General features: G+C 43.3%; 1 protein-coding gene across 1 annotated transcript in view; it reads left to right on the top strand.

Moving 5' to 3' along the window:
* Positions 1–4780, top strand: part of SCARA5 (scavenger receptor class A member 5) — a 96128-nt gene extending 91348 nt beyond the window's left edge. The window contains exon 9 of the mRNA XM_010995450.3: positions 2652–4780. Within this exon, the coding sequence (XP_010993752.3) occupies positions 2652–2788 (137 nt within the window). The 3' untranslated portion in view covers positions 2789–4780. The remainder of the gene's footprint in view (positions 1–2651) is intronic.
* Positions 4781–23049: the final 18269 nt, after the last annotated feature.

Here is a 23049-nt window from a genome sequence, read left to right as displayed (position 1 = left end):
CGCTCCTCCCCGCTTACCCGGTAGGGCTGTTTCGGTGCTCACAGACGGAACCTGGATGGAGCCGCGGACCTCCTCTAGAGCGGGCTCTTCAGACCTGAGTGCATGCGGGCGATCTTGTTAAAATGAAGACCCTAATCAGGTCTGGGTGGGCCCAAGACTCTGCATTGCTAATGAGCTCCCAGGTGCTACTGACCTCCTGGTCCTCCGGCCACACTTTGAGTATCAGATGTCAGCGCTAAAGCTAAAGTGATGATAAAAGTCATAGGAGTTCTAGCTTCTCTGATGTGGCGAGGAACAGAGATGGTCTGCGGGTTGATTGGTCCCTCAGCGGTACCCCAGTGACAACAGATACTCAGTGTCACTGCTTTCACGACCCCGTTGTCATCTTATTAGCTCCTCCGTGACCGAACGTTACCAGGGCCCGCTGGCCAAACACCAGCTAGGCTTGCTTTGGAGTCTTCGTGATCCTAGATACGCATTTGGGCCGGTAACCCTGGGCTGGTTCCGTTTTTGTCAGTCTCCTCCTTTGCTTCTTTATTTGTTTTGGGTGTGACTAATCCCACAGAGCTCTTGGGCTTATAGCCTTTTCCTGGGTAATTTGTAAACTGATGTGTTTTCCAGGAGACATTTAATCTGAGAATTTCGCTCAGCCTCAAAGGGCTTATTGTGTAAGAGACACACTGTATCCGGCCAGGGAAGAGGCTCTGGTGAAGAAAAACATCCAAGAAGACAGCGGAAGGAGGCCTCTCCTCCCAGCTCTGTCCCCAAATCCACTGCTTGGCAATCCCATGACAACAGACGCTGAAAACCTCAGCATAACAAAATATGTCTAAACCACTTCGTTCATGCAGGAGATTTAGTGGGGACCAAAATGGTTTAGATGTTCCCTGGATGTTCTTTGTAAAGGGATTTCCCATGCAGTCCAAGGGCGAGTGACGGTTTTCAGGTTTTAGTACTCAGTCTTGACAATTCCTCTAAAAAGAGATTATCTGGCTACTGAGAGATTGGACAGGGAGGAGACGGGGCTGGGGTCAGGGTACAGTGCTAATCTCTCAGATACTGTTTTGAAGCATTTCAAAACTCTTTAAAATACGGGAACTATTAACTCATTTAACTTGCTCAGTTTGACACAGTAATGTTGGAACCCAGTTTATATGACCTTTAACCCCATGATTTGGGGGGCCAGCTCATAGACATGACAAGTCAGGATGCTGGAGTGTCCAACCATCCTGGTTTACCCAGAACCAACCCAGTTTTTGCACAGAAAGTCTCATATCCCAGGAATCCCTTCCCAGTTTTAAAATGGAAATGGTCCTGCTCCATGGGGCTCCAAGATTTGTCCTGCTTATTGCAAAGCCCTCCTTCTTCCACTGCACTGCTGCTTCTCAAACCTCAGTGCATAGTCACTTGGTTCAAATATACGTTCTGGTTCAGTGGATCCTGAGTGGGACCCGAGGTTCCGGCTTTCTAACCAGCTGTGGGTAGTTGCTGCTGCTGCTGGTCCAGGACCACACTGAGTAGTGAAGCTCTGAGCCGCTGCTTCCAGGGGAGCCCCGAAGCTCCCACTGTCGGTGATCTGGCTTGGCCGTCAGCCCAGGGAGCCCACCAGAACCAAGGTGATGGCCCTGCTGGTTCATCAGCGGGGGCTCTAGGTGACTTCTAGTGTAGCCCACTCCCTTCTCCACTGACCGCCCCCAACCCCAAACAAGCCCTCTCCATTCCCCTGCAGCTTCACCCAGCTGTCCTTTCCCTTGACGTTCACTGAGGGATCTCAATGCCAAGTTTATGTCTCTTGAGGCTTAGGAACAATCCTGGGAAAGCCAACCAAAGACATCCCTGCACAGATACCTTCAGACCAACAGGCTGATCCCCTTAGGAGCTGAGTGAACAGGGCAGGATAAACAGGCAGACAAAACTCAGCTAGATTGTCTTAGGGACCCTGTGTTTTGGGGACTGACTTAATTACTTACAATTAGGGATACTTCTGCCGGTCATTAAATGTATGTCTGATTATAATAAACTGGGGTCCCGTGTCATTCCAGTAACCAGTTTTAGGCTCATAGAATGGGACCATCTGCTCTAAATTTCAGAAGAGTGGAGGTCATGTTAGCACTGACATACTGGTTATGGGGCTCTGGATCCGTCCACCCCAGGGTCTATCTGGCACTTGCCCTCTGGTTAGGCCCTGCTCGAATAGGCATCAACACACACTGCAAGATATCCTATCTCAAAAGCTGTGATGTGTCTCGTATAAAGAGTGAGTTCAGACTCTGCCACTTACAAGCTGAGCAGCCTTGCACCAATTGCTTTCTGAACCTCAGTTTTCCTATCTATAAAAAGGGTTTATTAATACCTATCTCACAGCACCATGGTGAGAATGGAGGAAAATCGTATGTGTAAGATGCCTGTTACTCAGTAAATTCCACCATCTCCACGATTAATTATCCTTAGTCTGCCTTCAAGAAACTGATCCTGGAAAAGAAAGAAATGTTTGGTCTTGGTGGATTGGAGAAGGCAGATGGGAGCCACTAGATTTGAGAACTGACAGCAGAGCTCAGCACAGCCAGGTCATGGACAGACACAGCAACGCCCCTGTTCTGTCCTGCTCTCCTGCACATCAGCTAAGAGAGCGTGTTGACTTGTCTCCACAGGCACAGGGAGGATTTGGATGGATGATGTCGCCTGCAAGGGCACAGAGGAAACCATCTTCCGCTGCAGCTTCTCCAAGTGGGGGGTGACGAACTGCGGACATGCTGAGGATGCCGGAGTGACGTGCAAGAGACACTGAAACTGGGCACAGCCCGAGGTCCGGGCCCTGCTGCCGAGCCTCCTTCCTGCGTTCCTGGCGTGGGGGCATCGCTCAGGGCTACCCGGACCCTGCCTCTGCCCTCCCCGTCCAGCACCCCCTTCCCCCCGTTCCCATCCCAGGACCGTGGTAGCCTGCATCCTTCTCCTCTTAGGCATCTGCTCCAAAGTACAACTCTGGAATCTACTGCCCGTCTCCTTCCTGCTCCAGGGGTTCCTGGTCAACCGGATTGCCATTTTGCCTAGTCTTCTAAACACCGTGCATCAAGCCTCAGTGTCTGTGTTCCCTGTGGTCCATAAGTTAGACGAACGCTGAGAGTGGGTTGGAGGCAAATGCAGCCGTGAAGATGGGAGGGAGGCATCACAGATCCTTGACTCTTCAGATCATTCCCCAACCTCAGGCTGAGAGTTTTGACCTCTTCTTTCCCAGCAAGAGACAATGCTGAATGATTCACATTTCCCTCTTTATTCTGCCTCTGCACAGCGTTTGTTAGCTTGGGGAAGGGACATGGAGGAGAGGCCAGCTGTAGGAGGGAGAGGGAAATGCGGGTCTCCTGCAGGAACCAGTCTTCCTGGAGACGGGGAGTGAAATGAACCATTGCTGAATGACAACCATGTGTGCGACATAGTATCTTGGGTGCTAAATTCACTGATCACGCCGCAGCATTCCTACAAGTCACCCAAGTGTTAGCCTGGGTACGACTTCACCTCCAGGTAGCACTCAACTGACCCATTCACCTGGCCTGCCAGTCAGAGTGAGAGTGACTCAGACCCTTGTTTCCACCTGAACTTCCGTGTGTCTGCTAGGTTTGAGCCAGGAGCCTGGGTGTAGGACATGGGTGACTAGACGGTTACATACTCCAAACCCTACGGTGTGTGAGTGCAAGGTCGGACGTGACTGGCTTCCAAGGAGGCCATCCGCAGAGGAGGAGAGCTGACGTGGAGGGTGACATGGGGGCTGTCTTGGTTAAACTGAGACCAGCCCTCAGTCATCCGGCAGCCAGGGTTAAAGCACGTGGCCTGTCTCAGAGCTGTCTGGAGGTAATGGTACTGACTGAACCTCCTGGGCCTCTTTGGGTGCGAGCCTGTGATCAGGAGAACACGTGTCCTTCTGGGTCCCGTACGAGTGGAAGGAAATGAGGGTTCCTTATAACGTCTGGGGGAAGAAGGGGCTCTGGGCCTCTGCACATCTTCAATCTGCACCCCCTTCCTAGTGATGGGGAGCTCATACCCTGCTTTTGACGTGAGAAGGAGGTCAAACTGGGCCATACATGTATTCTAGGACTGGGGAGCGACATGGTAGCGAGTAAGCGCAGACCCACATCCCTTGGGGGAGACACAAACTCACAGTCAGGCCTCAGATACGCAATCACCGGTCCTATCTGGTGAGCATCAGCTTGCGTGGGGCCCTCTGGGTGTAACACCTGCGCCGATACATGTTACCGGTTGTTCTTTGCTTACAATATGCTTGTTCTTCGTTAGTGTGCTAATGACCGGAGACTCTCCTTCTGACCGATGGCTATGTTTACATAACACGCATGTACTCATGCATCTTTTCCAGGGCCCATGTATGTATGCATATATAAACATAGCACACTTTACTTTATAGCGCAGCACATTTGCCAAGTTTGCATTAAACGAAGAAAATGCTAAAGGTGAAAAGATGTCACATGGAGCGACATGAATTCCCATCTATTCTGGCCAAGAATCTAGTTCCTCCCATCAACGAAGACCCACGTAACTTTTCTACTTGGTCTCTCCATTTGAGAAAACACAAGTCTTGTTTTCCAGCAAATAAACACAGTGGTGATAAGTGAACCTTAAAAGTCTACTGGTTTACATACCTACTTAAGAGGACATGGAAATCGCCATGGACCTGTATTTCAGGGACTAAAGGATATTAGGCCAGGCCTAAAATACATTAGACCTTTTGTAAGAAAGATTTTCAATAAAGCAAAAAAACAAAAACAAAAACAAAACAAACTTGTCACTAACAGGCTTTGTCTCACATTCTTTTTCATGGAAACCCAGTGAGCGTGGGGAGGGCTGGTGAGAACTGGATGGGCTGATCACTTTTCAGTGGGGACGGGTAGAATGGGTAGCTTATGAGAAGCTGCCTTAATACCAGTGGGGTACCGTGAACACCGTCTGGACCAAGAACATGGAGGCACATGATGTCTTTAGCCTTATTAGGTAACCTGAGGAAAAGGTCCCAAGCAACAGAAAAATAATCAAGGCCCAGCTTGTAGGAGAATTGCTTCTGTATTCATTAAAGGAAGGAACATGTATGTCTTCACATCTCCAGAATTCTTCCTTGGGAATGTGACGTGCTCTCCTCCGGAGTTCCATTCACATGTAAGAAGGTCGTGCAGAGTTGGGTACAAGGTGTGTGAAGTCGCTGGGTCTCACCACCTAATGAGCGGCAGGAACTCCCAGGACCCGGGCAGTGGGTGGGGACGGCCCAGGCCACCACGTAGTCCTGGCCACATGCTCGTAGCTGCACCTCTGGGAAAACCTCGTGGCCCCAGGCTTGCCATGCACCGTAATAATTGGCCAGAGGAAGTCAACAGGGAAAAGTGGACTTCTTGGGCAAGCAGCAAGGAAAGCCTGGTGATCCCCACCCCCAATCCCTGTGGTTCCCAATCTGTATCCAGGCCCATGGAGAAGGGCCCTGGACCTTCTCCTCTCTAATGTCTACAAAGTACTGCTTTTCCCACATCTGAAATGCCTGAGAACGGACCTTCGGGGCCTCCGTGTGCGGTGTAAGCCAGCCACTCTGGCGGACTTGAATCACGGGGAGGGACGACACCGTTCCCCCCCACTGGCGCCCCTTGGTTTCTTCAGCACCATTTTTTATAATTATTCTAACATTCCTATAAAATATCAATTGTGTGAATTGCCTATCTTCCTCTTCTTAGGACAACTCTCCCACCGTCTGTAGAACACCCTTCTCTTCCTTCCTTCACACTCTTGGCTTTCAGTAACATTTATACATTTTTACTTTTTTTAGTGGAGGGACTGGAGATTGAACCCAGTACCCTGCAGAGGCTAAGCACGCGCTTTACCATCGAGCCGTGCCCTGCCCCCACCCCACCCTTTACTTTTGGGAGCTGAGATGGGTTCTGCCCGACTGGAGCTTTGTTATTTAATCCTCTCCACCAGCTCAACCCCAGCTCAGAGTGGACCAAGGAGCTTTCCAGGAGGACTTTCAGTTCCCCGGAGAATCCTCCCACCCTAGCTTTCTGGAACTTTCTCTGAGGAGCTCCCTACCCTCGGATCCTGTGCCCTGCAGATTCCAGCCCACTTGGCCTTCCCACTCCCAGCCTCTGTCTCCTCACCTCAGCACCATCCCGGCTGAGCTTGGCCGGGGCAGGCTCCAAAGTCTGAAAACACCTTGTCGAGTATTTGGGGCAATTTTCTCGTTCTGGTGAGTACTCTCTCGTGGCCCAAAGCGGAAGTCCTCCCTGTGGGTGTGTCCTGGTGGGAGAGAGTCGTAGTAGGGAAGAGCCATCGTGGGGACCGCCCCGCACAGCGAGGAGCTGGCAGGGACCAGCTCTGCGGAGAGACACTTCGCTGGGGGCGCGGGGGCCGTCCCCTGCACAGTCGCTCACGGCCCCCGCTCACACTCCTTCCAAAGACCAGCTCCCCGAGGCTCTTGCTTGGTTCTCCTTAATACTTGGCTGAGTTAAGCTAAAGATGAGAAACAAGGAAGTAATTTCAGAAAAAGACAAACAGTTTTAAAACAGACAATCCTCCAAATGGAAGTCTTAGATCTCTCAGTAAGTACTCGAGTTGTGGTCCCCGAGAGCTGGTAGCAATTTCCTGGCTCCTTGCCTGGCCCGCTTCCCTTTCAGCCCCTGCCTGTGTCCACACCGTGGGTGCTTTCTTACTTCCCATCTTGTCCTCAATGAGTAGAAAAAGAGCGTGCTGGCTTTGTCGCCCTTGGGGACTCCAGTCACTGGGACTGAGGGAAGACCTCATCTTTCTGCAGCTGACGGATGAAGGTGACTTGAACAGGCACAACGAACCACCTTTCTCTCCGGGTAGAAACCCGTGCCCCTCCCACGGGATCATGCTCTTCATTCATTCGCATATTCACTTAGTATGAATTTATCCAGTCTCTGCCAGTTTGTGCAAGGCCCGTACTGGGCACAGGAGGCATAGGACCAGACTGATTTGGTCCCTGCCTTGGTGATGCTTACATTCTAGCTCTGTATCCTTTTCACAGGCTTTCAGTATGACATTAACAACACAAGAGCAATAATATCTAATGACAGGAAATGCCCAGGTGACAGGGACACCTTGGCTGCTTGCCAAGCTACTGCTACAAAACACAAATAGCTCAATTGTTTAAAAAAATTTCATTGCTAGCAACTTAACAACAGCATAGGTGGCTCTGGTTATGCAAATAATCGACACAGGAAATGGTGGTGATTAAACACAAAGTACGTGTGCCCGTTCATTCAAAATAGCAGCAGATAAGCAGACATATCGTATGTCGGAAACAGTAAATGTCCCTTGAGCATTTACTGCGGGGCAGGCTCTGCGGGCTTTACCAGAATGAACCCCCTGAATCTTATAACCGCTGATTGTGTTCTAATCATCTCAGTTCTGTGGGGGAGACTCAGGCACTGAGAGAATTACACAGTAATGGAGAAGTTGGGACTGGAATCTGAGAAATCTTAAACACTACACTCTAAGGAAGGGAGGATGTAGCTCAGTGGTAGAGCACATACCTCGCATGCACGAGGTCCAGGGTTCAATTCCCAGTACCTCCATTAAAAACAAACAAACAAACAACAAACAAATGCTATTACCTCCCCCTACCAAAAATAAAAATAAAAGTTAAAAATTAAAAAAAAAAGCTTTGCATACTTCCCACCAATCCTTTAAGACCACTATTGGCTCTCTGGTGACATCTGCAGGCTAATGAGAGAATGACAATAGAAAGCCTTAGGGAAAGAACACAAACTGTTGAGGGCCATTATCAAGCAGATTTCTTTCTTTTCTTCTTTTTTTTTTTTTGAAGATAGTATGGATTTTAATGATAAGATATCAATTTTGATTCATTGTCTAAAGCAGATTTCTAAAGACTCTAACGTGCATATGAATCACCTGGGGATTTTGTTCAAATGCAAATTCTCATTCAGTGGGTCTGGATGGGACCCAGGATCCCGCAGGTCTGTCTTCCAGGTAATGCCCGAGGCTGCCTGGCCACTCCACGTGCTGAGAGGCAGGGCTCTAGGCAACCCCAGGGCCCTGAATGTCAGAGGTGGAAAGGGTATTAGAAGTTATTCTGTTCAACCTCCTTATTTTATAGCTGAGGAAGCATGAAAGCAGAGGGAGAAGGCAGGCACCACCACACATGCAGACGATGTGAGATTGTTTCATTTCTCTGAACCTGGCTTCCTTGTCTGTAATAATGACCTGCGTGAGCTCAGAAAGGCTTTCCAGCGCTAATGTTTAATGATGATATTACTGGCCCAAGGTCTAGTCTTTGCCTCCTCTGATGAAATCAAGAGATCAGGATGTTGGGCAGAGGCTGCCAAAGATTAGTCCCATCACCAAATGCCTCGGGTGTAAAAATGGCTGTTTTGTACAATTGGATGACTTTTTTTTTCCCCCTGATTCTCTTTGACCTTCTCATGCTCCTGGCCGGGGAAGTAACTAGTTCTAGATGAGGTAGATGCTTCTGGTTTCCAAATGAGATAGATATTTTCCAGATGGTAAGAGCCTAGTCCAGATTGCTGAAGGGGAGTCCAGGTCTGAAAACACATAGGTTCATCTCTGGCTGCAATAACAGGGAAAGGCCACCTCCCTAAACAGACGCTCCAGCACATCACCCCCCAGGTGACAGCAAGGTTGCCTCAAGCCAGACCTTACATTCCCCAGAGCATCCACTTCCCCAGGTTCTGTGGACCCCTCCTCCCCAAAGCCAAAATTGCTCTCTGTGAGCCATGCTATGGGGGAAACAAATGGGACCACTGATTTTAAATTCAAGAACATTTAGAGACAAATTCAGCTAACTCTGAACTACATTAGGTGTAATTGGTCCCAGCTTTGGAATGAATTACCTGGAAAAAACAGTTGATTCCGCACTTTATCATCCAGGGCCTTGGAGCAGATTACACCCAGACCGCAATTAATTGGCAGAATATGAAAAAAAGTGCTGATTCATGGAATTCATTAACATTACCATTTAAAGTCATGGTCGGAGCTGTATGAAATTAGAAATGCAGAAATTGACACTTGTGTGTATGATCTGGCATGGAGTAGTGGAAAATTTCCTGATTGGGAAGCAGAAGATAAGGACTTTTTTCCTGAATCTGCCACTTTTGCTAGATGTGTGTCCTTGGGCAAGCTACTTAGCCTCTCTGGGACCCAGGTGCCTACTTTGTAAGGTGGAGGGGCTGTGTTAGATGATCTCTCAGTTCGCCTCCAGCTCCAGTTTTTTATGACCTCAAAACCTGTACAGGTTTCACACATTCTACAGAAAAATGCTAGTAAGAGCTCTCTTATACCCTAAGGCCACACACAGAACTGTCTATTCTTCTCAGGAACTGTATACAGTCCGCCCTCAGTATCCATGGGGGATTGGTTCAGGATCTCCCATGGATGCCAAAATCTGAGGATGCTCAAGTCCCTTATATTAAATGGCATAATATTTGCATATAACCTGTGCACATCCTCCCATATGCTTTAAATTGTCTCTGTGACACTATAACTTATAACACCCAATACGATGTAAATGCTATGTATATTTACATAGCATACAGCTGACCCTTGAACAGCTCAGAAGTTAGGGGTGCCAACCCCCCTCAAAGTCGAAAATTAGGTGAACTTGACAGTGGGCCCTCTGGATCTGAAGTTCCACTTCTGCATTCAACCAACCTTGGATCGTGTCGTACTGGACCATGTATTTATTGAAAAAGATTGCGTGTATAAGTGGACCCATGCAGTTCAGACCATGTTGTTCAAGGGTCAGCACTGATAGGAGTTGATTGGTTGGAGGTGGAAGGTGGAGGAGAGGTTTCTGGAAGCGTCAACAGAAAAACATCAGCACAGGAGAGATTCTTTGGGTGTGGCAGGGAGTGGAGGTAGGGGAGGAACACACTGGTTCAGTTTGGGGCGTGTCTGAATTTGAGATGCTTCTGAGACATGCAGGCAGAGGAGTCAGGAAGGCAGTCCAACAGTTGTCTTTAGCTAGAGATACAGAATTAGATGCTGTTAACACTTACCATATATCAGACAGTACTAAAGCCACGGGGAAAGAATATGAAAATGAATATATGTATATTCATGTATGACTGAAAAATTGTGCTGTATGACAGAAATTGACACAGCATTGTATACTGACTGTAACTACTGACTGTAACACAATAAAAACTTTTTAAAAAAAAGATTGTCTGGGAGATAGTATAGAAGGAAAAGATAAAATGACCTCAGATCTAAAACCAAGCAACTGACTTGAAATAACATTTTAACTTTGTTTTCCTCAAAGTCACTTAAATATTTTTTACAGAATGGTTTAAATTGGAGAGTGCAAAAAGTGTAGATGGCTGATAGTAACAAGCTGTAAAGAAGTGTTTTACGTGCAAGTAGCACCTTGGTAGTTGCATTGGAAACATTTTTTCTAATAGAAAAATGAAAAGCTGTTAAGAATTGTCTCTGGGTTAGTCTCATCATAAGGAATTTTACACTATGTGATGACTCTTTGCCTTCTTATTTATGCTACTTGAAAGAAACTCAGAAGTAGAAAACTGAGAAAGATATAATGTGTTCCTCTTGGGAAAAAAACATTTTTAATAGTTACAATGAGGGAGCTGCAAGGGAAAAAAGTCAGAAACCCAACAATTGTGTTAAAGAAACTAAGGAAAATTTGATAACAAAATGTGCAATATTGTATATATACCACTTCTGACACAAAACTGACCAGAATTGTGTCCAAATTTAACTCCCAGGTAGGATGTATTATGCATTAGAATGATGTAGGCCAGCATATCTCAAAACTCATTCAAGGGTCTGAGAAGTAAAGAAATTTGTTTAATTTTATTTGGACTTTATTTCCCAAACTTAAAAAAGAAATCCATATCTGCCTTTGGCTGTGTTGTTTAACCCTTTTACATTTAATGTAATTATTGATAAGATAGGGTATATGTCTACCATTTTGCTACTTGTTTTTGCATAGCTTATGTCTTTTTTGCTTTTCTGTTCTTCCATTACTGCCTTCTTTTTTGCTGAATGTTTTCCAGTATGCTATATTAATTCCTTTTCCTCTTCTTTTACTATTTTTTTGAAGTTATTTTCTAAGTGTTTGCCCTAAGGATTATAATTAACATCTTAATTTATAACAAGTAGTTTGAATTAATGCCAAGTTAATTGCAATAATGTATGAAAACTTTGCTTCAAAAAGACCCATTTCCTCCACTCTCTTTTTGTAGTTATTGTCATTATACAAATTGTATTTGTATCCATTGTGTGCATAAATCAACACTGATTTACAATTATTGCTTTATGCAGTTACCTTTTAAATCAAATAGAAAAAAAACATTTAGGAACAAAAGCAATACTTATGATGTGCTTTTATATTTACCTATGTAGTTACCTTTCCTGGTGCTCTTTTATTTCTTCATATGTACTCAAGTTACTGTCTAGTACTCTTTTATTTCAGCCTGGAAGACTCCTTTTTGTATTTCTTGAAGAGAATGTTTACTGGATAAAGCAGTTAAATCAGCTATTACAAAATATTTTTAAAGAACTAAAGGCAACTGTGTTCAAAGAACTAAAGGAAAGTATGAGAACAATGTCTCACCAAATAGTAAACTTTAATAAAAAGATAGAAAATACTAAAAAAAAAAAAAAAAAAAAAAAAAAGAATGAAAACAAAATAAGAGAGCAAACATTCCCTTAAGTGAGAGCTAGGAGAGGAGGGGTCCCCGTGTTCTTGGCTTCACCTGCCTGGAGCAGAGTTTCTGTCTCATGCAGCTGGGAGGAGGGAGGAAGGGAATGAGCCATGGTTCAAATGTGACAGACTCACTGTTCTGAGTTTTACTAGGTTCTCTTAAATAAGTATTTCTTTCTTTGCTATATACCCTAAAGACAATTTCCAGAGACTTTAAATATTACAATTTAAAAAATAATTTTCACTAGTTATGCTTATTTTGCTGGGGACTGTAGAGTTCATCATGCCGGCATCCTTGAAGTGGAAATCTAAACATCTGTTGTTTAAAGCTGTTCTAAGACTGTGGTAATTTGTCATACAGCATGGAAAACTGTTACACAGGGAACTAGTGCTCTACAAAATCTGCTGAGAAACACTGATGTAGGCTAATCCAGTACTGGAATAAACTGAGAATAGATTAGTTTGAAAGTGATAATACCTAATGATTAATGGAAAATATATTGACTGTACCTATTTCAACAGTGGCATATTTTGATACACAATTTCAAAAGGAAGAGCACATTTATCTCCTTCCATGGATTATGCATAGCCAAAGCACCACTAGTACCTCATGCCAGAATATATTAATTACAGGCAAATGCATTTTTATTTATTGTGTTTATTTTTATTTTTATTGTTTATTTCTAGGGCAAATACTTTTTTTATTTTTATTTTTTGTCCTCTATTTTATTTTATTTTATTTTTTTAAACATTTTTTACTGAGTTATAGTCATTTTACAATGTTGTGTCAAATTCCAGTGTAGAGCACAATTTTTCAGTTATACATGAACATACATATGTTCATTGCCACATTATTTTTTGCTGTGAGCTACCACAAGATCTTGTATATATTTCCCTGTGCTATATAGTATAATCTTGTTTATCTATTCTACATATGCCTGTCAGTATCTACAAATTTTGAACTCCCAGTCTATCCCGTCCCACCCCACTCCCCCACAAGTTTGTATTCTACGTCTATGAGTCTGTTTCTGTTTTGTATTTATGTTCTTTTTTTTTTTTTTTTTGGATCCCACATATGAGCGATCTCATATGGTATTTTTCTTTCTCTTTCTGGCTTACTTCACTTAGAATGACATTCTCCAGGAACATCCATGTTGCTGCAAATGGCATTATGTTGTCACTTTTTATGGCTGAATAGTATTCCATTGTAAAAATATACCACCTCTTCTTTATACAGTCATCTGTTGATGGACATTAAGGCTGTTTTCATGTCTTGGCTAATGTAAATAGTGCTGCTATGAACACTGGGGTGCAGGTGTCTTTTTGAAGTAGGGTTCCTTCTGGATATATGCCCAGGAGTGGGATTCCTGGGTCATATGGTAAGTCTATTCCTAGTCTTTTGAGGAATCTCCATACTGTTTTCCACAGATGCTGCACCAAATTGCATTCCCACCAGCAGTGTAGGAGGGTTGCCTTTTCTCCACAGCCTCTCCAGCATTTGTCATTTGTGGACTTTTAAATGATGGCCATTCTGACTGGTGTGAGGTGATACCTCATTGTAGTTTTGATTTGCATTTCTCTGATAATTAGTGATATTGAGCATTTTTTTTATGTGCCTATTGATCATTTGTATTTCTTCCTTGAAGAAAATACATTTTAGAAGACTAAGTAAGACAGTGGATTCCACACTTCTGAGTTTCACTGACCAGAAAATATTGGAAGGCTGTTGTAAGTTTGCCTACTTTTAATATCTGCCACATAAGGACATCTTTGAAAAACCATCTACACAAACCGTCACCATTTCAGATCTGAGAGGGCATTTGAGCATCAATAAAGAAAGGTCATAATCTCAGGATTACGAAGGATAATCTTTGAAACTGAATGCATTTGGCCTTCTAAAATGTCATCCCCTCCCCTTTTTACTCCTTTAATGGTAGCCCTGTGGAAACTTTGTTATAAACTGGTTGGAAAATTGGCATTTTGGAACCATCAAAATTTGCAAGCTAAAAATGGCAAACTTAATGGGCTCCCTTGTTTGGGCAAGGCACCCCTCCCCAACTCATACATTTTTGGATAAAGCCATGACTTGATTCCTGTCAATATGTAAAAATCAAAATAGACTGAGTGAATATTCACTTTACCAAAACAGTTAATAAACAGTCTTCTAAATACATAGCTATCAGAGTATATTTATATTTTTAAAATTCAAATACTTGCCAAAGAAAGTTGGAGAAGTAGAGAAATTGAAAAATAACCATATGCACATTGACATTCAGCCATAGATGGAGTTAATCTCCATTTCAGAAATGATATATTGAAATGGGGAAGCAGGATTGGGTTCGAGACATCAGATTCACACAGCAGTTTTCAGGGATACAGCTATTTTGTAAAATAAGGAGCACTGATGTGCGTTATTAACATAATTTTGGGTTAAATCCCAGGATACTTTTCTGGTAGCATACTATATCTCTGAGAAATTCTCTTGCACTTGAAGACTGGTACAGCTGCTCTGGGCTTCATCCAACTTAAGCTAATATCTCTATAATTCTTTATACAGCTAATGAAGTTTCTGGAACTTTCTTACTGTGTTTAAACACAGGCAGAGTCTGTGCCAAAGACACTCAGCAAAGAACTAGCATTGTAGGCTTCCAGTAACTGGCCACAGGCAGTCACAGCAAAGATCAGCATCAGATTCTGTGGAAAATATGTCATATTTGAGAAGAGGAGTCGGCATTCATTTCTGGCATTGTGGATCCTGTGGTCAACGCGTCCCCTACGTAGTGTTTGCTGGAGGTAACTGGAATGTATCACTGGTGCCTCCTTTTCCATTTTTAATTCCATGTTGCTTCTTCAGGGAATTATAGCAGCTGTTTTTCTCTTCCTTGTTTCCTTTTCGCAAGAGGTATCAGGTAATCCACTCATCCCACACATTATTTGGAAGATGAGGAATAACTCAGGCAAAGCAAAATAACTTCCAAAGCAAATAACGTGTCTTTTTTGTTCTCTTCCTCAGAATAGAAAATGTTTTGAAATAAATAATAATTCTGGTAAAAAGGTCTCCTCCCTGGACTTTAGGTTGGGGAATAGAGCTTAGCTTCCACCAAGCCGGAAGAGATCTGGGTTGATGATCTTCCATGCTTCACAGACAGATGAGGATGGTTTTATCCTAAAGCTTCCTTCCTGTTTGAGCAGACCTACCTGCTTAAAGGCAGCATGTTCAGGGCTTGCTCAGCTATAAGCGTTTCTGTTGCAGCTTACAGTTGACCAGTAATCCCACCTGGTAATCAGGGCTCCAGGACCAGTCAGTCAACAGTAAGGTTAATAACCAAGAAGGGACTCTAACTGTGACAGAATCAGAAAGTCCAGATCAACCAGACATGTGTTGAAACTCAGGGGAGCACAAGGTCAAAACCTAAATGATGAAGCAATTGCCAGAGAATTTGCAAGTCAAAATCAGGAAGCGAGGAGAAATAAAAAGTGTCTGGGAACAACTAATCCCAGCATGTCCTGGACTGTCCCATTCTGTCAAAAGCAAGCCCAGGAGAGGGTAGTTTTCTTCCACAAATATCTCCTAAGGAGTAATGACATTTATAGCATAATCCACTCCAAAGTGCAGAGTATACCATTTCTATACAAGCCCATGGAAATTCCTGTGATATAGATGAAATGTTGGGTCATTAAAAATAAGCATAAATAATTTTCAAAAAAAGTCTTAGAGAGTATGTTCTCTGACTAAATGGAATTAAATTAGTAATCAATAATACTAAGATCAAAAAACCCTTCAAATATTTGTAAATTAAAAGTCATACTTCTAAATAACCATTAAATGCATTAAAGAATTAATCACTAAGGAAATTAGAAAATATTTTGAACTAAAATATAATGAAAATGCAATATGTCAAAATCTACACGATGCAGCTAAAACAATGCTTAGAGGAAATGTATAACTTTAAATTTTACATTATTAAAAATAAAATGTTTAAAATCAGTTATCTAAATCTCCACCTTAAGAAGCTAGAGGGAAAATTAAAGTTAAAGAAAAAGAAAATTAAATCTAAAGCAACTAGAAGGAAAGAAATAAAAAAGCTAAGAGTGATAATGAAACATAAGATAGACAAACAACAGAGAAAATGAACAAAGCCAAAGTTTTTTCTTTGAAAAAAATTAATAAAATGTATTATCTCTTAGCAAGACTGATCAAAAAAATAAGGGGGAAAACACAAACTATTAAGGTCAGGAATGATAGTGGGGCATCATTACAGGTCTTACAGATCATAAAACGATAAGGGAATATTATGGACAATTTTATATCCATTAACTTGAGAAGTTAATATGCTCCCTGAAGGTAGGTTGGGTTTTTAATGTATTTTGCTATTTTTTCACCTCCAGCACCTGGCTCTGTATCATTTGTTCAATGAATAAACGAATGAACGAGTTCACCCACTTCTGGAATTTTCGTGAGCACTTCTTAAAAGTGCAATCTGTCTTACCACACACAGGGGGAGAGCCTCGTCAAAGTCCCCTTAGTTCAAGCTTACAATTCCAATCAATCAGCCAATCTAGCTTCCCCTTCCTCCCCTGGTCCTGTTCTTTATAGCAGCCATTTCAATAAGCTATATACCTGTATCAGGACTGGTCTCTGATTCAGGATTGCTGAATTTGTGCTGACACTATGCATAGGTACATGAAGGGCTACAGGTGTTGAGGTTTTGGGGGGGCCTTTCCCTTCTGATATCCGCCTAGCTCTTCATGTAGCCTGAGGAGCAATTATTTCAAAAAACTTAAAGAAAAAACAGGTGTATCATATTGCTGGAAAAGTGATCTCTGGTTAAGGGCAGCCTGGTGCTAATAAGCTCTTGGCTTGTTTCTCTGGCTCTGCTTCATGGGCTTTATTACTTGGTATGTGTATACAGCCTGATCAGCTTCTCCATTTAACTATCTTTCTGGAAGAAAGGCCCTGAATCTATGGTTTTCTTATGTCTTGAGAACATCTGGTATGTTTCCCTTCATCCAGTCTGTTCAGTAGACGCTGTTGCCTTGGTTACAGGATCATTTCTAACAGCGTGCAGCAAGCAGAAGGACTTCCACTCCCTCTAAACTCTCTCTGCATTCCAGGTAGGTATTGAGTAGTTGAAGTATAAACCACCAAAACCTCTTTCCTATTACTCACTGTATTGATTTACTCTAAGAAGTTGAGAATCAAGAAATTGTTTTCTGGGTGAATTAGAAAGCGAAGTCCATCATAGTGCAAAAGCAATGTCAGGGTGCCGAAACTGTGGCCAGATGTCAGAACGGGCCCAGGAGTCTTACACAATCATAGAGGACGGAATACTCATCCTTGTTAGGCATTAAGTAGGCGTCTTCCCTTAGGGAGGGTTAGAATTCTCCGTTACATCTTCCCAGTTTGCTAGACCACAGTGGAGGAAGGAACTCATCAATTACAGGCCACTTAAATCCCAGCACATTTTCCAAAGCCCTTCTTGTTTTTCAAGCCCCATATTCCCAGAACAAGCAAACTTTCATTTCTTGTTGGGAGGTAGGAAAAGCTGAAGCTGCAAGTGGAAATCTTTAGCCACTGAGGATGAGTAAAGGCTGGTGGAGTCCAGTCTTCCTGACAGGCAGCTGTGTGGAGGACTTCCCAGCTCCCACTCCCATGCTTGCAGCTGCATCCTTCTCCCAGATTCCCAGCATCAGGAAGCTACTCCAGATGACAGCTCACCTCTTAGAGTTCATTGATATTCCCATCCCTGTTTTCTCTTTTCTGTCCTTAAATGTTTCCATCTCACGATCATCATCGAGCTGAACCGACACACTCTTTTACTGTCCTTAGGGGGTAAAGGAGCAGAGTATGAAGCAAAAAGTAATTAAACTATAATAAATGTAATATTTGCCCGATGTTTTACCATTTTCCTATTTCCGCAGGTGCATCCATGAAGCAGATGACAAAAATTAGGCCAAAGGCTGTTTCTCTGCAAGATAAAGCAGAAAGGGCAAACACAATAGTCAAAGACATCTTCTAAGAGGCAGCAGCAGGCTTTAGCAGGTAGGTATTCAGATTCTTGTGGGATGAAGAGCGTGAGTGACAGGACTGAGGATAATCTCTTCTTTACCTCTTCCAGCTTCTGGTGACTGCCAGCATTCCTAGGTTTGTGGCCACAAGGCCACATCTTTAAGGTCAGCATCTTCAAATCTCTCTCTGCTCCATTTTCACACTGCCTTCTCCTTTGTATGTCTGTGTCAGTCTCCTCTGCTTCCTCTTAGAAAGACACTTGTGACTGCATTTAGGTCCCACCGGATAATCTGGTATAATCTCCCCATCTTAACATCCTTTAACTTAATTCCATCTGCAAGGACTCTATTTCCAAAGGAGCTAATATTTACAGATTCCAGAGATTAGAACCCAATGGCTTTGGGAGCCATTATTAAGTCTATTACAATGTCTTTTGCCCAGTTTCCATATGGACTGTTTCTTTTCTCTACTGGTGAATTTTGGGAGTTCTTTGTATAATAGTCTACATACAAATCCTTTGCAGCTACGTGGTTCACAAATATTTTCTCCCATTGTAGCTTTTTTTTTTCACCCTCTTCACAGGGTCTTTTGCAGAACAAAAGTTTTTCATTGTGATGATGTTCAACTGATAAATTTTTTCTTTTTATAGAGCATGCTTTTAGAGTCAAGTCTACAAACTCTTCTAGCTTTTTGTTCTGAAGATTTTCTGAGTATCACTATTGTTTTTCTAAATTTTTGATAATTTTATGGTTTACACCTTTTTGTAAAAGTTTTATAGTTACATGTTTTACATTTTTGTGTTTTATGTTTTTTCTAAAAACTTTATTTTGTTTTGTATTTTCCATGTGAATCCATGGTTTTCCTGCTGTTTACCATGATGAACTGATTTTTCTCATTTTATTTTTTTTTTTGAGGAGGGGGAGGTAATAAGGTTTATTTATTTATTTATTTTAAATAGATGTACTGGGGATTGAACTCAGGACCTCATGCTTGCCAGGCATGCGCTCTACCACTGAGCTACCCACTCCCCCACTATGATGAACTTTATTTCACAGTTATTCTAGGATACTGTGATGGACTGTATTACTATTTGCTTTATTCACTCTCCCTCTTCCCTTTATGAGGATTACATATCTGTGCCCATTGCCAGGCAGGAAACTGAGACTAGGAATACTGAGAATAACCACTGAGGCCGTGACCCAGGGGTTGAGAGACCATCACTGCCAAATGCAGACCCACAGAGTGAGTAACTGGTACTAGAACACAGCTACTGAAACCCCTAAATCCCCCAAATCTCCTTGCCTGGGGACATAGGTGAAGGGCAGGAAAGGAGTCCTCTCTCCCTTCTGCCTTTCAGATTGCACCAAGTACATCTCATTGGCAATTTCCAGTTTACAGCCAGAGCCCACTCATGATGTCCACTTTCAGGCTACCAAACATCCCAGGCTCCCTTCCATCATACACTTTCTTCTCCTTCCTTTACTTTTTTAAAAGCTCCTTTATTGTAAAATATAACAAAAATACAGAAAGCACTCAAAGCAAAGCATTCAGCTCAATGACTCATCAAAGCAAGCCCTCATGTGGCATCACCCAGGTTGAGAGCTAGAATGTCAGCATTCCAGGAGCCCTCCTGGTTCTCCTCCCAGTCACTTTTCACCCCCTTCCCCCTAAGTGACAACAAATCTAATTTTTATGGTCGTAACTTTGATGGTTTAAAAAAAATTTTTTTTTTGCCAGTTAAACATGCACTTGTGGGGTGGGGGCAGGGTATAGTTCAAGTGGTAGAGCACATGCTTAGCATGCACAAGGTCCTGGGTTCCATCCCCAGTACCTCCAATAAAAAACTAACTAAATAAATAATTATCTCCCCACCAAAAAAACTCAAACAAAACAAACAATAAAAAAAAATGCACTTGTAAATAGTATGGTTTCATTTTGCCTGTTTTTGAGCATTCTATAAATGGAATTAATTCTGCAGTATTATATTTTTGTGTCTAGCTTCTTTGTTCAACACTGTGAGGTTAATTGGTGGAGACAGTGACATTGCTGTATAATATTCCACTGTATAAATATACCACCATTTATTTAGCCTTCCTACTGTTGATGGACATTTGAGTGGTTTCCCACTTTTGCTATTACAGATAATGCTGCTATAAGCAATTATGTACACGTCTTTTGGTGCTCACGTGTATGTATCTCTAGGGTGTGGATAATGTTCTTTTGAGTTAATTTTTTTATAAGGTGAAGTTTAGGTAAAGATTCTTTTTTCCTTTTTTTTTCTTCTTTGCCTATGGATGTCCAATTTCTCCAGAGTCATTTTTTTTTAAAATGTTCCAGCCAGAGTGATCCTCCCAAACTAAAAATCAGACCATGTCGTTCTTCTGTTTAAATTCTTCAATGACTTCTTCTTGCACTGAGGACACCTACCTCTCCAGCTTCATCCTGGGCCACTTTTGCCCACCTCCCACTGTGTCCCTGGAACCCTACATTCTCCTCTGTCCCCCACACTCCAATGCCTTTGCTATAGCCGTCCCCGCTGCTTGGAAGGCTCCTCCCCTGGCTCTTCATGAGACTGGCTCCTTCTGATCCCTGAAGTCTCAGTTTAAAGCCACCTCCTCAGATAAAGCATCTCTGACTAACTACCCGCTACACAAACACCCATCATTCTCTGTCAGAGGATCCTGCACATGCCCTCTTCGGTCTTGATCACCATTTGCAGGTGCTTTAATTACTCATTTTGTTACTAAAGCAAAATTGTGTCTACTTCCCCACGTGCAGTAAAGCCAATATACTGACCCCGAGTTGTGGTGAAGGAAAGTGCAGCGTTTATTGCAGGGCACCAAGCAAGGCGTCCAGGGCAGCCAGTGCTAAAAGGCCAGAACGCCCTGCAGGCTTTCAGGGAAAGGTTTTTAAAGATAGGGTGAGGGAGAGGGGGTCATGGGTGTGTGATAAGCTCGTGGACATTCTTCTCATTGGTTGGTGGTGAGGTCACCAGGAATCAGCATCATCAACTTTCTGGTTCCAACCAGTCTGAGGTCTTCATGCTTGTGGGCAGCATACAGTTAACTTCTGCCACCTGGTGGGGGTTTCAGGATCTGCAAAACGCTCAAAGGACATGACTCAAGAGTATTATTTATAGATAGCCCTTAAGGAGGAACTAAAGATCCTTGACTTTGTTTAATGGCTAAACTCATTATTTTGTCTTGCTTGAACTGTTTTCCTTTCTTTCTGCATTTTCTCATTTCTCTGGTTAAATTTACTTTTTGGAATTTGGGGAAGGCCTAGAAGGCTAAAGTTTTCTACAGACAAGAGGCAGGTGGAGGACATGGGGGATCTGTCCTGAGAAGGTCCCATGGGGTCCTGCTTGGTTACCATATACTGTCTACCTTCTCCAGATGCTGTGGAAAAAAAGGGCCAAGTTGTTGATCTCACCTAACGTGGGTCTTCCAGTGTGTAACCCAGTGTCTGGCGTAAAGTAGTTGCATTAAAAATACTGTTAAATGTTGCCATTAAGCTAGAGTTTGCAATGATATGTCTAGTTTTATTCCAGTATTAGGAAGAGTTTCCTGAAAGCTAGGACTGTGTGGCATGTCTGAAGTCCTCTCCCTGGAATGGGATGATGCAGAGGCATTTCCACATCTCAAAAAGCCCAACAGGTCCTCTCAATGCTGAGAGCTCTCTTCCTAGCTTGCAGACAGCCACCTTCTCACTGTGTCCTCACACAGCAGAGAGAGAGAAAAAGAGAGAGCTCTCTGGTGTCTCTTCTTACAAGAACACTTATCCCATTGGACCAGGGCCTCACTCTCATCATCACATCTAAACCTAATTATCTCCCCAAAGGCCCACCTCCAAATACCATCAGAGTGGGGGTTAAGGCTTCAGTATATGAGTTTTAGGGGGACACAAGCATTCAATCCATACCAGTCAGCAAACATTGATTCAGGGACCATTGCTAAGACATTTAAGTTATCAGCTTGGACCAGTTTCCCAGGTTAACTGGCATATTCTGTGTCACTGAAGGACAGATGAAATTCTATATGCAACAGTGTTTATCCATCTTGCCATTCACTAATGTATTCACCAAGCATTTCTGAGCACTCACTTAGGCAGGTGGGGGAGGCATATAGAGCTGGTGCTCTAGTGGGAGAAGACAGAAGTAGAGAGGAAATTCCAATGCACTGAAATATATGCTAAGACAAGGAGAATTGGAAAGCATTCTGGGAGCTTGGAGGAGGAATAACATAGACTGGGGGCTTTAGAGAGTGTGTCCTAGGGCAGGCAGCACCTGAGCTGAGTGCTGGTGGATGAGGAGATGCTGATCTAGTGAGGGAGGGGGAAAGGGCTTCCTGGCAGAAAGGAATTCACGTGCATGTGCTGGAGACATAAGAGAAAACCTGCGTGTTCTGGAAAGTACCCTTAACTTAGTATAACTGGAGACTGGAATAGGAGCTGGAGGAACTCAAACTAGAGACATTCAGGGTCAGATCCTAAATATTGTTTGTTGGTTGGTTTTATTTTTGTTTTTTGTTTTTGTTTGCCCTGAAATTAATGAGGAACACTGAAGGATTTCAAGCAGGGGGAGTGACATGACCAGATTTACGATTTATAAAGATTAAGCAGGCAGCAGTGTGGAACTCTACTGGAAGAAAGTAGTGGCCGGAGGCAGGGGGGCAAATTAGGAGGCTGCTGAAGTCATCAATAGGAGAAGTGAGAGTTTATAGTCCAAGGGGGAGGAAGGTGGGAGGAGGGAGGGGATTTTAGAGATGCACAAGGAAGAGCTGTCAGAACTTGGGTAGGTGAGGGAAGGGAAGCTCTGAGCTCAGGCTATGGGGGTAGATGGAGATGCCATTTGCTAGAACTAGGACCCAGAAGAGAAGCACCGTGGTGGGGTGGGGGTGGGGCACTCAGGCGGCCTCAGCAGTGGACTCAATGGCTTCAGGAGGCCAGAGCAGCACCCTAGGGCCAAGTTGACTGGTGGGATATACAGATGTAACAAGATGAAATTTTGAAATCTCCGTTTTTTCCCCTCCCTCTTCCCTAAATGTTCCCACTGTCCTTCTAGCCAATCAACAGCTTCCATATGGCCTCAATGAGAATTTAAATGCAATAGCAGTGGAAAAGAGGAGGAAAAATTTTACCATCCCTTTATTTTTTTTCCCTTAAGACTAGGCTCTTGAAAGCCAAGAGGGGAGGCCCTGAATGGAGCAGAAGGTGGAGTTTATGCTGTAAAAATGCAACGATGCAGATGTTCCTTTGGGCACAACCAGCCAAGAGTCAAATACAGAGTTTGGGTCTCCTTTGCCTGAGCCAAGGAATCCAGGCTATTTATACA

Source organism: Camelus dromedarius, chromosome 36, assembly GCF_036321535.1.
Source record: "Camelus dromedarius isolate mCamDro1 chromosome 36, mCamDro1.pat, whole genome shotgun sequence".
Taxonomy (NCBI): domain Eukaryota; kingdom Metazoa; phylum Chordata; class Mammalia; order Artiodactyla; family Camelidae; genus Camelus; species Camelus dromedarius.
Note: the sequence above shows the minus strand (reverse complement) of the source record. Positions and strands in the feature narration are given on the sequence as shown.